Raw genomic sequence first — 16,822 nt, 5'->3', positions numbered from 1 at the left:
CTGAGGGTGGATGATCCCAAACTGGGATTATACCTCACATGGCTGCAGGAACCAGTTGATGGAAGTGGGCTTTTTACCACAGCGCTGATGGAGTATGAAGGAGCTGGCTCATGCTGCTGAATGCCTTCAACGCTGAGGAAATGACATCTCTTTTCGTGTTGATAATCAAGAAAAGACAAGACAACACCCTCAGACACATGGTGTGAACTGTGGGGTTGTCCTGTGCAGGGACAGGAGTTGGACCCGATGATCATTGTGGGTCCCTTCCAACTGAGGGCATGCTATGATTCTAAGCCAGGGTAAGCAAATTTGCACCACAAAGTGAAGAAATCCATACCGGTATCTTTAAAAGAAGTGCTTCCAAATTTTCATTAGAAATAAAAAATAAATTCACATTTTCAGAATCTAATGAAGACCAGGGAGAATCTTTTCACAGACATCTTATATACTGAAAAGCTGTGTTAGAAACAAAACAACAGATATCCTACTCGACATAAAGCCTATCGGGCTGAGCTATTTTAACTTCCCTTTTGGGGCAAACTACACTGAATGTTCTAAGATTTTTTTTTCTTAAACTAATTCTGCTGCTATCTGTCTAGATTTTTTATTCAAGTCTGAGATTTAAAAATCACCCTCCCAGTAGTGGAAAGAAATTTTTATGCTCAGGATTGGAAATGTCTTCTGTATTTGGCTTAACTTAAACAACACACCACTTTGTGGATGCAGAAGTAGCGGGCACAGTTGTAAGACCTAAGCGAAAACCAAACCAAACCAAAAAGTACTTTCTGTACTGCAATATGATGGTCTTTGGATTTCACAGTCCTGAAATTGGGGAAAAATATATCTGACTTACATAAACAACAACAACAAAATCATAATGCTATAAAGATTACACTGGGAATCTTACAATTGTACTTCAAACCCTTCAAATTAAACTACACAGCTCAACAGAATTTCAAATTTGTACTGGTTTCTTCCAGTTGGGAGACACTGACACACATTTTTTTCATTAAAACGCACAAGTTGAACAAACTGGTTACAACCTCTGATTTGATGGAGTGATGTGGACTTCTTACGACACTTTAAACATGTAAAGTGATTTAAATCGAAATATTTATGAAGTGAATTATGAATTACTATGGCAAAAATACTCTAAAGATTACGTGACAATGTTTTAGCTGTTAAAAATACACATAACTGAGGACTCACTTTTGTTTTCAAGCTTTGTTTGATTTTAGGTTTACCACAGTGAATGTCTGGAGAAAACTCAAATAAGTTGAGTCATTTTGTTGTATTTTTTAAAAAATATGAATCATACTATTTTGTCTTACACCAAAGCATGAAGAATTTAAGAAGGCTGTAAGAACATTTAGGGTAAAGTATGAATTTGGAATGGAAAATGGAACTCAACCATCTATATGTTGAACAACGTATGTAGGTACTGCGATTTTTGCAGTTTCCATTTTTATGATGTAAATAAAAATTCTGAAATCAAGCACCTCAAGTTGAAGTTTTTGATAATTTGACAGTGGAAGAAATAAACAGATATGACAATAACTATATGTGATCTACCTTTAAAGTAAATTATTTCAGATGTGCCAACCACCACAATATAAAGCAGGAATGCATAACCAAACAATGTCAGTTAATTAGTAGATAAAGCACATCTCGAAACTTTACCACACAGTTTACATAACTGTATATAGCATTTTATGATTGCAAAAGGCTTGACACTGCATGAACTCTTTGGGGAAGAAAAATAGAGAAAAAGGGTTAATTGCACATTCATGCAAGTAAGGTTAGGCTTCCAACAAATATTGAACCAACTTACTCTCTAAAGAGAGTTCCAACACAGGGGACAGCATGCAAAACGAAACAAAAACAGAACAAAACAAAACAACAAAAAAGGAAAAAAGATAAAAACACACAAATTAGTGGCCATCAATACAAGGTTCCTGTATGGAATATAAAACAAAATAAAACAAAAAAGGTATTTCAAAACTCTTGTGATAAATGTTGTAATTTTACTGGGATACCCAGTGTATTTTGAAAGTAAGCCCTTGGCATGTCCTTCAAATCATTCTCCCATTTTCTCCCCCAGATGCTATTAGCCTCTTTTTCTAAGCAGTTCCCTGCATCCAGCTATCATGTTAAAATAAACCTTTAAAAAAAATCTCCACAAAAATGATGACAGAATAATTCCTACAGACACTTGGCAAAGATGACATTTGTGTAGCCATATGTGTGATTAAAAATTCACAGCTTATGAACTCTTAATACTTAAAGGATCCTCCTGACAATACATTGATAACTATTAACAGGTAAGGAAACACCAAAAAGCAAGCCAGGTTTCAGTGACTGGAACAGGTGTACCACATGTGCTGTAACACAGGCCAAATTTTCAAAATCAAAGCAACGTTATTTTATGTCAGAATGCCCAGTAAACAAAATAACACAATCAACCAAAATAATTCAATGTAACATTCCTAAAGGCTTAAGGAAAAGACAAAATGGTCTTCTGACACATGCGACTAAATTCTGGAACATTTTCATTACCGTTCCCTGGCTCCCCCACTACAAAAAACATCTCCAGGGTAGTTCTGATATTTGCATAGCTGCAATATTAATTAACACAAGAACAAGCAAAAATTAAACCAAGCTGCTGTTCACAATTTTGTCATTACTTCATTTAAAAGCCAGTAATATTTCAACATTTAATTTTCTTTCCTCTCCTCTGACTTAACTGTTCTTTTTATGGAAAGTTTTCCTCAGTTTCTCTTTAACTGCTTAACTGTAGCCTTTTCTTCTGGATTTCAGCAGTCTATGAACAAGTTTAATATCATGTTGCTGCATGCAATGCAAGTTTCTTCCAAAATACATGGTGTCACATAGTAGCTAAGTCACTTTTTCCAGCAAAAGAAATAAGGAGGACAGATGAACACTAAATTAACCTGTCAAGACTGCTCATCTCTCTGAATACAACTGTCCATTGCAGCAATAAGACTTAAAAATATTGCATAACAAAAGCAGGTTTTCAGAATTCTGCTGGGAAAAGCCAATAATTTTGAAATAACTACTTTGCTCTGAATTTTTCTGAGTTATCGTTTTATCAATTCTGAAGTATGGACACAAAGTGGGACACGTCATACTCAACATAAAAGATAAGGTTTCTTCCAAACAAGCCTATAATTCAAACAAAATATGAAGTTACATTTTGTTCACATGATACCATTATAACTTTATTCAGCTCCTCATTTACCTGCAGTCCTTTTGTTATGGGAAATTACTGCATATATGAAGCTGTACCAGTAACCCACCTCCCACAAAAAAATTGTAAAAAATACTATCAAGCAAAGTAACTCAGTTAAAAGTATTTTAATGCTCTTTACCTAGGTAAAAGTGAAAAAAACATTGCATTTTCTTCTATACCTAATATAGTTTCCACCTTCCTTATTGAGCAGTAACTATGACACAAAAATTATTCAACTGTCTCAACTGCCAGCCCTAGCTGCAAAACTCAAGGAACACATCATAAGCTATGATAATACAAAACACCCTGGAAAATAAATAAGTGAACATTTGGTATTGTTCAGACTCATCATGTATGATTTGGTCAGACCACTTTCTTTATGATTTAAGTTACTACACCAGAGCCTTTTGTTTCTAATTGAGGGAAAACCATTGCTTGTGTTGAAGTGGTCTTTATAAACAACATGACTTTTTAAAAATACTTACAAATTTTGAGCACAAACTGTTGAACTACTTTAATGCATTTTAGACAAAACTAACCTTTATTTCAATTATCCTGCAAAAAAGGTAGAAAATTATCTTGTTCAAAACTGCAAACTAAATCGATTGAAATCTGATACCATTAACTGCTTACAGAATACATTTTGTGAAGTTTTTGCATGTGCAAATACTGCTGACCTTTTACTGCAAATGGCTTTCTATTAATATGTCTTCAAACATTTACTGAAAGTAAGAAAAACCTAAACATACCTTACTGTGAGGATCAGCAAACATTCTTGTGAAGATTTCACACAATCTTTTCAACTCAACACGACTGTCAAAAGTGACAACAATACATTAGTCAGCTCCCCTGCTAGTACTACCAGAACACTAATGCATAGCAGCTGGTGCAATCAACTGTAAATGTTGAATCAAATAAAATCTACTAAACAAAGTAGAAAAAAGTGTTTTGTTTAAGGCATTGATAAAAATGTAATAGATTTTGTCTAAAACAAGACTCTCAACCTAGAAATGTCTCCTAAACTAATTCATATATTAAACCATTCTCAACTACATTAACGGAACAGATAATGAAAAAGGTATTCTTAGTAGCTAGTAGTCAACAGTTTCTTCTGAATTAATACCCAACTAAAAATAAATGAATAAAGGCACGAATGAATAAATATAAAGGCCTTCCACTAATACTAGATGGAAGCATTTTAGGAATCTCTCGTATTGCAAGAATTCTCTTGATTTAAATCTCATTTCCTAACCTGAGCTTTTTAAACAGACCCCATACACTAGTGGCTAAATTGACAATAGCTTCTCCTTCCTTCCCCCATCTTACTCTCACAGACACACATCCCGCTTTCCATCTCCCCAACTTTCCATATTCTTTAGAGCAGGGCTGTCAAACTCATTTTCAGTGGGGGCCACATCAGCCTGGCGGTTGCCTTCAAAGGGTCGAATGTAGTTTTGGGACTGTATAAAAAAAAGGGTCCTAAAATTGTATGTAATGTAATGTAATGTAGTTACATTTATACGGTCCTAAAATTACACTCAGCCCTTTGAAGGCAACCGCCAAGCTGATGTGGCCCCCGGTGAAAATGAATTTGACACCTCTGCTTTACAACATTAGCCTCCTTTTCTGTTAACATGTCTTCTTACCTTAAAGTCCTCTGGTTCTTCAATAAGTTTTGCAGGCCCAGGAGTCCTTCTTTTCTCTCTGACCAGTTGGAGCTGGCACAGCGATTCAGGACCTCAGCCACATCTTCTGTCTGCCTCATATATGTTGGTATGCTTCCGTTCCTGGAGCTATAGGACCTTTCTGAACAGGCACTTGATGCATCACTGTTGGCATCATCATCTGAGTACATCCCGTAGGACTCGTATCTTCTTCGCACAGGCTTCTTCTATTGTACAGAAACACATCGCATTAGTACTGATTTTCAAAGAGATAGCGTACATACCCATCATCAGTAGAAAGACCAACAGCTCAAAAAATAGGTGCGACCCTTACTCCCTACAGTGGCAAAGAGCTCCAACTGCTCAGCAGGTCAAAACAGGTTAATAAAAATATTTTGAAGTAGTATGACTCGTGCAGTATACCAAATATAAAAGCAAAGCAAATGCAGAGAAGACATACGTTTGATGAAAAGTTCAATGCAAAGTTTACTTGTAAAAATCCATACAATTGCATGACAGGGTGACATAAAGACTATTTCAAGTTAGTTATTTCACTTAATGACTTTATATATGTTACAGAATATAACAATCAGGTCTAATCCAACATATTTTGTCATTTTAACTTATTTTGCATCGAGCAAGTTAATAACAAAATATTAAACTATTGAAGAAGGAAAATAGTTTCTATACCTTAGTCCGTATGTCTCCTAAGAGCTGTTAGCAGTAAATTATTGAAAAGAAACAGAAATTGAGAACACGAAGGTAAGGCACAGCAGCATTGTGACTATTACACTACCTGCCACTGGAAAACATATACTCTTACTGTAAATCTTGTTCTTAGCTCCCTGTATCTGATTAGCATATCATGCATTGCCAAGAAGTAGTTTGCTAAGCTTCAATTTCCAGGGAAACATTATGTGTCATCTACTGGTTGGTCACAAAGACTTCTCTGTCAAAATCTGTGTGTCTTATGCAGAGATATTTGACCAAGATGACTTAACACATGCAGTCAATTGCTATCGAAGTAGGAAACCTTCTTTTAAACTTTATTTTCCCACCAACTTCTCCATCCCTGTCTTTATTTAACTTCATTTTAATATCTGAATTTTGTCATTGCAACAATTACTATAGCAATGTCCCACAAAAATTAATTATGTAATGCAAAATCCCACATCCCCTAAAACCAAAAAACAAGCTAACAAAACATGCCAGAGGAAAAAAAAAAGTTATTCATCCTAAAAGGAAAAATACACACCTCTGCAAAATAACTCTGCCACTCAAATTTTGGAGTTGAAGCTATTAGTTAAAAATGCGGTTTCATTACATACTCAAAGAAGCAGCAGTATAAGTGATTGTTTGCCCCTTAATTATCAGTGCCATTTGCACAGGGTTCTCATTTTTGACTGGAGAATAATTTAAAGGATATCACAATACAAACTAGTACATACATTATGTAACAAGCAAGCTTTTTGTTAACAAAACAAGCATACATCCATGTGCAAGAGAACAAAGCAAGGGAAACATAACAAAGACATGAGCATTTTTGAAAAGGGGTCACCGTACATAAAAAAGAGGGTTTTTTAAAGAAACAGAATCTGAAATTCCAAGGATTGTGCTAAAGTAAAACGTATAAAAATATGTAAGGATTACCATATTGCTGCATTTCATGCATCTTATATTCAAAACCAGGTCTTAGCCAGAAGACTGATACTCCTTTGGCTTGAACAGTATTATAACTGGCCAAGTATTTTTCACACCATTAAAACAGTAATACAACCTAGAATATTTTTTATTTTTAAATTACATCTGTCAGGACTCTACACTCTACCTTTCCAAAACACTGTTCGGAGGAGGGGCTTCAGTCTATGATAAAACAAGAACGGTGTTCATAACCAGATTTCCATCTAAATGGAGCCTTTTGTACCGGACAACTGTACATTTAGAGCATGGCAGGCAACTGGGCATGCAAATAATACATCAATAAAATGTTGCTATCCTTGATCTTTGTAATGACAGATTGTAGCTAAAATATACAAACTAATTTTCCTCTAATGTTTCTAGAAGCATCATCCTATTTTGGTTCCAGGTAATACAAACCAGTTTCTATGAACAAACTTTACTGCTTCAAAAAGCAGGACACAGTCAAGCTTCAAGAGCAGTCACTGGGAGCCTGAGTTTCTCCTCAATTTATATTCTTATTACACACTTTGCCCAGCTAAATTTGAATAAGTATGAAGCTGCTAAAAGTCCTAAAGGTACTCTTTACGTAGCACCAGTATGGATAAATCTATAGCACAGGCTTTCATATTCTACCGAGGAACTTTTTGTGTTCCACAGACTGTTTTTCTACTGTTCCCTATTCCAAAATCCAGACTCACTTCCAGTTTACTAATTAGCTTTCCCAATCAGTGCTGAAAACTTTTTGCAAGTTTACAATATCAGAAAGGGGAAAAAAATACTGTATCTCACCATGACCTCTTAGGCAACATTTCACAGATAAGCTGATCTCTGTGCCAGTGAAGGCACACAGATTTTAAGCTAATGTGCCAAGAAGACAGTATTAACCAAGAAATCAATGAAGTGCCAGACTAAGAACATGACAGAGTTCTTCAGAACTTTTCCTTTGAAATTTTGTTTCTCTTTGTTCAGTCATATTTGGCTATAACTAAATTTTTGGAGTAGAATTAGTAGTTTTTTACCAATGTTCCAAATAATCTTTTTGTTAAAACAGAGCAATAACAAATTCCTTAAAGCATCCTGGTAACTAGATAACAGGTACTTACAAATATTTAATGATATGCAAATAGGATACGTGATAAAAATGTATCTGACTCATAGCATCAAGTATTTTAAATTAATTGAAGATTTCAGCTTGCTGGTGTAAATGTCAGAATAGCAAAATACATGATGAGTTCAGTTTGGCTAACTGGGGCATGGAGGAAGAGAAGCCAAACCTGCCCTTTTTAAAGAACAGCAAAAGTTAAGAAAACGAACGGCATAACAAGTTTTAAATTCAAAGTAACGTTTTGAAAAAAAAAAAAAACCACAAACACAAAAAACCAAAATAAAAATTTATGAAATGCTTCCTGCCCAGCCGCCAGTTCATCTCTTCAGCATCAATCTCAACATGTTGTCAGAACAACTTCAAATGGAACCCAGGTTAGGATAAGCAAAGTGCTTTAGCTGCCATCATTCCCAGCTCTGACAAGCCCTCAGCCTTTCCAGAAGTTTGTCTGGCTGCTGTGGGTCAGCACTACCTGCTCACGTGGCTCCTTGGGCCGCTCCAACAGAACAGGCCAAGACTATTTCCTGTCTGCCACTGAAAAATGCACATTTCTCAAAAGTTAAGACTTCTGTATGGAACAAAAACTCCAACACTTTGCAGCTCTAGCAATTCGGTTTCACCTTGTTCTCCACCTAGAAGCCAATAAAATAATGAATGACGAGTTCTTTTGCATACTTTAATGTATAGGTACCAAACATTTTTAGAGCCTGTGTCCTACACAAGTGTGAGATTCTTACCAAAGCATCTGCTACGGCCTCTTCCACGTCAGAACCTGTGTTGAGAACTCGCATAGCACTAACTGATGACGACAACCTACTCGACTGACTAATTCCAAAGCCGGTGCCTGTTTTAACAACAACAAAAACGAACATAAAGAATTCAGTCAGAACAGCAATGTGGGATATTAATACCATACTCATTTAAAAAACCCAAGCAGAAGAAAAGCGTTTGCTTAACATTTCTAATAAATTACGTATTGACTAAAATACTCGTTATTTTCATTCTGAAGTCTTTAGTGGTACAGCAAAAACTAAGAAATTAGGTAAAAAAAACCCCAAAACCATAGTCATATATAAACTTTCTATTTCAATATCACAGGGAAAAAAAAAAACCACGAAACGGTTTTAACTGAAAGAAACTTTCCTTTTTTAAAAAAATAAATGTCTTCTTCATTTTGGGTTTTTGTTTTAATTTAAAAAGAAGGCAAATACAATAGGAAGGCTACTGAGAACACTGATTAGAAAACTACATGCATAAAGAATGCTCTACAAATACTGAAAAACGGAAAACTAAAAGAAGTTCTTCTGCAACTAAAAATAAAATGTTGTTAAGGAGGAAAAGGATTAACATTGGAGGGTAGGGGTGGAGACAAAATCTAGCAACATATACACATCTATCTGGCTTATTAAAACCACAAAACTCAAATTAATATAAGTAACGCTTTTTAAAACTGAACTACAAAAGTAACCAAGTGGATGGGGAAAAAAAAAATCCAGGATGACTGCACAGATGACAGCAAAGTGTACTCATCCTTCACCTGTAGCCCCATAAACATCAGGAGTGTAGAGGGCACCAGTGGATCTGGAGTGATGTCTGGAAGCTGCAATAACAGGATCATACAAACCCTATCTATTACCATAGAATCACAGTGCTGCAATAGTTGCTTAGATGAACACAAGTTTATCAAGAATATTCAGCTTTAGCACAAGAAATTGAGTATTACATAGAAGGAAAAAGCTTCTTGATTCTTTGATTATATAGAACGTGATTATATAGAATTATGTAGGTTTATGTACACTGGACATTTCATGCATATTTTTAATTTAAAAGATCAAGAGCAGATAAAAAGCAAGTATGTTTAGGTTCAAAGAAGAAAAAAAGCGTAGACACACATATGCACACACACACAAAGAGAATCCTCAAAAATATCTAAGAAGTTCCACTGATACTGGTCTTCCACTGTAGAATTAACTCAATTCTACATGCTCAAGTTAGAGCCAGAGTTCACATACCAAACATTATCTGCAAAAAGCGACTACTGCACGAACTTAGTGTGTTAGCAGTTGACCATCTACACAAGCCTGAGATCTCACCTATGAGCAGATAAGTCAACCTCAGTTAAAACTCACCACTGTGTAGATTAAAGTTAAAATTATTCAATTTGAATTAAGAGCTTAAAATAATTTAATGAAATTGATCTCTCACATTTGTATTGTTTTCTTTAAATAAATAAAATGTGAAATTGAAACACTTATGTTAGTTACTGTAGCTCATTAAAATGCTTTAAAGTTATGGGAAGTGGGATCCCTCAGGACTTTTGAATAAAACTGAGTACCCTCCTCCTTCTGGCACTTGTATAAAACTGGTCTTTTAGAGATTCTAAAGAAGCTGACTCACCATTGCTAATATTTTCTTTCTTAAACCAAGGAGTTTCAAATTCAGTGTGTTTTAAAAGAATCCATCTTCTTTTTTCTTCAGTACATTTAGCTTAGAATTTTTCAGTCATGTAAATGAAACTGGTTTTGACAATTTTAACTGAATTCAAATGTCTACCCGCAGTGACATAAACCCCACATATAATATTATAATTCAATAAATAATTGTAAATGCAAATATTTTACAACTTTTTGATATATAAAGTAATATAAATAGAAACCAGGAATCAAATGAACCATCCTTTACTCTGATTAACTTAGACAATTTAAGAGTCTGATTGAATCAAATAACCCTGACATGGACCAAATTACATTTGGGGAAACACACGTCTTTTAATCTGAATCGACTCCTAAATGATTCTAAGCCCTCTAAAGGTCCCAGAGACAACACTGTGTTTTACAGTTTTACATAAGGTGCAGCCACGTATTTTATTTCATGTATGAAGTTGTTTAGCTAGGGAATTTTATTTTGCAAATAATGCTTTGTGGAATACTTGGCTCTTTAGAAAGTCTGTCTCAGCACAGAAAAGGACACAAGACAGCGGATGTCAAAACACCGGCATTAAGGCTGATAGAGCTTTAAGTACAAGCAATAATGGCATAGACCCTTCTATTGCTTTCCATCAACAAGCCCTGAAAATTAAAGGTACATTTAGAAATTCAAACTTCAGGCATGTAATTCAACATGATCCTGTCCCCATATATGTCGGAAACACGCTGGAAAAGTTTTTTCAGACAGTGAGAAGAAGCACTATATTGAATCTAACATACCTCATTCTAAAGTGTATTTTCAAGAATAGTCTTTGTACCCATTTAAATTGCAGAAATTGTGCAAGTATTTGCTTTTGTTGTTTCATTTTTTAGAAAATGACTCAAAAGAGGAATTATTTTAAATGGACTTAAAATCATTTCCTGGCTAAAATATGGGATTTATACTAGTCTGATATTTAATATTAACTTTATGTAGCAGAAAGATAGGCACATCCATGTAAATTACAAATAACTTGCTTCTCGAAGTGTCTGCTTTCTCACAGTTTATAAACTTATACCAAGATGTGAGGTTACATAAACACTTCATACCAATGTATAAAGAAAAATCATTTTATGTACCATAGGGCTTAGTGTTTTTAAGTAAAAAAATTATGCTCCCCCCTCTACCACATGTAAAACTGTCTCTAGCTACAAAGACAAAGCTGAATTTGCTTTATTTCAGCTTCCACTTTTATCCTTGAAAAATATTAAACTTAGTATTTTTGATAAAAGTTATGAGCATCCTGTAAGACAAAACTGGTCCAACAAAACAGTGAATGACATTCAAAATCATTCAAACAAGAAGTCATACTAGAAGGAATCCTAGTAATCCTCATTTATTTCAGGTGTAGCTGCCTTTTTTTTAACACTACCAGTTTCCTATATGTGCTATTTCATGTCCTCTGTGCCATCAGACAATTCAACCCACTGTATCTGTTTCGATATCTGAAAAGAAAAGTTAAACTCCACCAATAAAAATGAAACCTCAATGACCCATCTTATGCTATTAGTTGAATACAGCTTTCTTAAGATAACATGCTTTCAACCAAATATAAAATATAAATCAGATTTTGCATGCATGCTATTGAAGTCAAACTGTAAGGTAGCAAAAGAAGCACAAAAAGATCTGCAAAATGCCCTTGTTTTTAAAATAAAATAATCCGTGTATTACAACACGGCCTGCCAGCTGTGTTTTAGTAAAAGATACGAGTTTACTAATGGATCCTGCATAATGTCTACGTTTAATTTAATCTCCCAATTAAATAGCATCTGGGCAAATCAGCATTTATTATTGAAACAGCGTTCATTCAATTAATCTGTACTTTCCCAATGAAACCATGGCTGACAGGCAGCACACTGCCTTAACAGACCACAATAAGTTTGCCACATGAATTAGCAAGTACAGTCGGGTGCCTCAGTTTGAGATAGAAACCAGAGATCTACTATTTTCAGACTGTCTTTAACAGCTACTGTTACAAAGTCCTTGACTGCAAGCTACACTTGAACAAACAAAGGAAGAGGGATACATACTGAAGACTAACTTAGACAAAGATAACACCAAAAAAGACCAGTTTCAGATACAATCTTAGAGGGTCAGTTTTGTATTATCGAACATTCAAAAGAAAACCTCCAATATGTAGAAAGACTTTTGATTAAAACTTACTACCAACTTCCTAGTAACCTCGAGAAGGATACATGGAGATGACAAGCTTCCCTAATCCTTAACCAACAATATGTTAAAGTAATTATAAGCTAATGTTCCCATGCCTTATTGACATTTCGGAAACAAGCAACAGCTTGACAAAATCTTGCAAAATCCTTTAAGTGCCAGGCCAATAAGCTGAAATACTAAGTGGAAACAAAAACTTAGAGCAGCTCTAGGAATGGGGACTAAACATGGCTACGCACATGTGAACGCTGAAGTTTCCAATTCCTCTCTGCTTCCCTATGTAACAACAGCTGCTACTTTAATTTCTTATCACTTGTTCTAGACAGATTAAAAGTAAACTTCAGAACTGTACTTTGGTTCATCTGCTTGGGAAAGGACTTCGCTACTTGCCCTGTTCATTTTTAGAAAATAGAAAGCAGCCTCAGAATACAGTTCTGCTTCAATAGATTGGCCCCTTATCTGCACCATCATATTTACTTGCTTTAATAGCAAAAACTTAATTTTTTAAATTATTTTTTTAACAACACAGTGATGACAACATAGATAAGGAGACATAAAATTAAGCGTATTTTCGTCTTATACACCAAAATGATTTATTGACTCGGAAGCAATGTGGAGGACTAGCAGACCCCAGCTGTTGGTGCAGGGAAAGGCCGAGGGTGGCAGCCACACTGCATTCTTTGCTCTAGCTGCCCAGGGAGAAATGGATTATCTAACTGCACCCCAGAAATGAGTGCTGTAATAAAAAGAGAAACACATCCTTTCAAAAAACTTCCCAAAAGCATAATTGTCCTTTTGAAAATAAAGTCTCTAGGCGCGGCGTATCGCACTGATACTGTAAAATTGGCAAATTGAAGAAACTTCTAAAATCAGAGTTTAAGGTTTTAAAAGTAGCATTCCATTTAATGATTGACACATGTCACTCAGGCGCTCTCACAGGGATAGCTCTGCCTAGTGAGGGCCCTGAAGAAGCTCCAGACAAAGGCTATATCCACACAGATTATATATGTTCATTACATTTCCAGGAAATCCTTTGCATTTGCACTACATTCTTTCGTTAATCAGCTTGTAACCGCAAAAACAGTATGAACTGGTTCTTGCGTTGGTGTCACCATCTTATCTTCTGAGAGCAAGGGCATCATCTCCTAACCTTCTCCTGCTTATCTTAACAAATACCATTCTTGTGACTTAACGCCTTATAAGTGCCCAAAACCTAACATCTGCGAACCTTATTCTTACTAATTTAGTAAGTGCCTAAAATCTATGAACCTTATTAGCTCCGGGCTTGGTATTTAAATAAGACTAACACTAGCAAAGTGTTTATTTTTTCCAGGGTGCAACCCATTCACGCATTGGTCAATTCTCCATCGCAGTTAAGCGGTGAGCGAGCCAAAGGAAGGGAAAACAACGGTGGCCGGCTACAAGCTAAATGAAGGAGGCACGGGGTCGTTAGGCGCAAATAACGAAGGGCACAGATAGCCATGCACGACAAGGGGCTCCGAGTACTTACCGAGGGGTGGAAAAGAGCGGACAGGGCTCGTGTCCCTGCTGCTTTCGCGGCTGGCCTCCCGACTGCAGCCCTGACTCACACTAGGCCGAGGAATGCGGCTGCCTCGCGCTAGTATGATTCAGGGTGCAGACAAACAGCAGCACAGAAGGGAGAAGACACAAGAAAAGTTGCGGTTTTAATGCAATTCTGGTTTGCGGTAAGATCAAAGACGCATTTCTAAGAAAAGACTCCTTGACGATTATGCCGTATTTTAAGTCATTAACTGTTTCCACACACTTTCTTCATTGCACTGGATTACACTAAGCCTAGCCAGTTCAATTAAATTATTTCTTCTAAAAAAGGGATTTACCAACTCTTTACAAAGTGATTGAAAAACCTCTTGAAAAACATCAGAGAGGAAACAAGCAATAAAAAAATATAACTATCGATTCAGAATTTGTGTTCAAGGTAAGTTAATAAACCGTAACCGAAAAGAAAAAAACTCACAGCCTTCTAAAGAAGGAAAATATAAAATTAATGCAGCTAAGGTAAAAATCAAAATACAAAACAAAGACCAGTAGCAATGCCATTAAAATCAACTGATATTTTTCAATAGTATTTTTTTGTAATGAAGTATCATCGGGTTATACTGTGAGGTTTAAGATACGACATTCATTTTTGTATCACAGAAGGACATACACACACATACACAGAATACACACAAAAGTAATGAAGAAAATATTTTTAAAATGGTAACACTTTTATTCAATGGATGTGGGTATTTTGGGAATGGGGATAAGAAGTAAAGAAAAGTGAAAGAGAAGAAAGGAAGGTGAGGAAAAGAACCAGTGCATTCTGACAACAAAAAAATTAAAGTTTCAGCTTAAATTTAAAACTGCCTCATATATCAAAGACTAGCCTCAGAAAACAGGCATGGTTTAGATTTGTAGTACCATGTATAATTTTATCATCCACCTGTAGCTAAAAGCAAGCTGTAGATATATATCCAGCATTTAAAGTAAGAAAGCCTACAAAGAAACTTATTCAGTGATTCTTACCTACTGACAATCTGGAAGGACTCGCTTCTCTACTGCATCCCTGACTTCGTGGGATTTTGCTTCGTTTTTGTGCAGTTGCAGGATTCACCAACACTCTCTGAACTCCTGTGTTCATAGTGGAAAGTGTGGTTGTTGTCAAAACTCTTCCAGGAGACCCAGATCTGCTGCCAGCTGAAGGCAAAACGGATAAATATAAGTAACAGTGTAGAAGAGAAATTACCATGGTTAAAAAGAAAAAAAAAAATCTTACAGTTAGTAGTAAAGTGGTGGTAGATTTAAATTATTTGGAAAAACTTAGAAGGTAAAAATGTGAAATAGAAAGCCTTGGTCCAAGTTCTTATAGCACTACATACAAGGTAGACAAAATTACCAATGCAAGGAAGTACTTGGCATGGTATTTAGCACTAGATATGCTCAAGAAACCATAAATAATATTTCTAGTCTTCATCAACAGTTCCAATGTCCCTAACACGAACACTGGTGTGTTCATTTTTTAAGCTACATGGTCTTACTAATCACACTTCCTATTAAAAAAGAAAAAAAACTGCTAGAAAGCTAAAGGGAGCAACTTCAAACTAGCAATTTCATCATTATCCCAGCCCTTTTCAATGCAACCAATGCTGTAATAAATTAACTTCCTTTATTAACATTTAAACTCTTCTCCCTTGCTTTTAAAAGCATGGGGTCTTCAAGCACTATTCTCTGAGAAATTAAATAAAATGTCACTGAAGACAATTAAAATACTCATATTCACTTCTGTGGAGGTTACCTCACAAATTTGAAGAAAATCTTCAGTTAGTTCTAAACAAGCTAAAAAATTGATCACGACATATTTAAACATCTCACATTTTTATTAATCAACACTGTACATTACAAAGTGCTATCAATGGTCAACACACTGTACTCACTACCAGAAACTGGTCACTGATCCCTAATTTTAAATTTTCTGTAACTGAAATATCAAGTTCTAAGCCTTTACCAATAATCCATTTTTCTCTACTTATAACTAATTCATACCACCAGTTCATATGAATATATTGTTTCCAGCTGCAGAATTCAAGAATTCTGACCAAATAAAAACCAAAACATAATTTTAACCAAAGACTACTTACACACAGATACAAACCTTTCATTAACATTTTAAAAATAATCACATAACGATATGACCACAGCTATGCTATCAGATCTATAGACTTGACATGCAACATCTCAAGTGAGTTTCATGGATTACTTCTTATGACGCACATTTAAAAAAAGATACAAGTTGATTAAAGCTTGTCTATATGGGAAAAGAAACAAAATCCCAAACAAAATAAAACATATATTGGGTGGAAGGGAGAAAACTAAACCAATGTACCATGCATATACTTCCAGATTCATTGTTTGAATTCAAACTTGAAATGATTATTTCGCAAAATCCCTTTTCCAAACTACACACCTATTCAGCAGAAATGATAAATAAAATATTATGCAGGCTGGAAAAAACAAGCATAACTTCTGTAGCAAAAAAAAGAATAGGCAAATCTATAACTGCTGTAGTCTGCAAAAATTCAGGGTTTGGCAGTTTCTTCATATCAAGGCATTTCAACTTAGGCCTGATACTACTATGCCTTCTTCCTAACCTACATTTCTAAACCAATAAAATACTGTAAAAGTTTTCACAATATCAGAGACTTTTAGAAGGTTTTCTTCAATGGGTCAGAAGCCTGAAGGAAATGCAACCTCTCATTCTAACGCTTTATTTATCTTTCTATTGTCTGACTTGCAAAGTGCACCACTCTAGTGTAAATAAACCAAATGAAGCTTAATATCCTGAAAATATTATGCTAATAACAGCATTGGCATACTGTTGCCAGTACTAACACCAGTAGTAGATCTAAGCAAACTGAACGATGAAAAAAGGATTACTAAAACAGTATTCCACAATGACAAAAACCTCCC

The 16,822-nt window shown here is 35.4% G+C and overlaps 1 protein-coding gene across 6 annotated transcripts in view; it reads right to left on the bottom strand.

Moving 5' to 3' along the window:
* Positions 1-16,822, bottom strand: part of CLASP2 (cytoplasmic linker associated protein 2) — a 151,714-nt gene that overhangs the window by 25,206 nt on the left and 109,686 nt on the right. For 3 of the 6 annotated variants that reach the window (XM_065627462.1, XM_065627460.1, XM_065627463.1), the window contains 6 exons: positions 14,882-15,052; positions 13,845-13,952; positions 8,437-8,543; positions 4,897-5,141; positions 4,000-4,063; positions 1,832-1,834 (listed from right to left, as the gene is read on the bottom strand). In XM_065627462.1, the coding sequence (XP_065483534.1) occupies positions 1,832-1,834; positions 4,000-4,063; positions 4,897-5,141; positions 8,437-8,543; positions 13,845-13,952; positions 14,882-15,052 (698 nt within the window). Of the gene's footprint in view, positions 1-1,831; positions 1,835-3,999; positions 4,064-4,896; positions 5,142-8,436; positions 8,544-9,236; positions 9,300-13,844; positions 13,953-14,881; positions 15,053-16,822 lie in introns of all 6 variants that reach the window. The other 3 variants (XM_065627458.1, XM_065627457.1, XM_065627459.1) reach the window with 2 other exon arrangements.

The sequence above is a fragment of the Caloenas nicobarica genome, chromosome 2, assembly GCF_036013445.1.
Source record: "Caloenas nicobarica isolate bCalNic1 chromosome 2, bCalNic1.hap1, whole genome shotgun sequence".
In the NCBI taxonomy this organism is placed as follows: Eukaryota; Metazoa; Chordata; class Aves; order Columbiformes; family Columbidae; genus Caloenas; species Caloenas nicobarica.
This window is presented reverse-complemented; position numbering and strand designations above follow the sequence as displayed.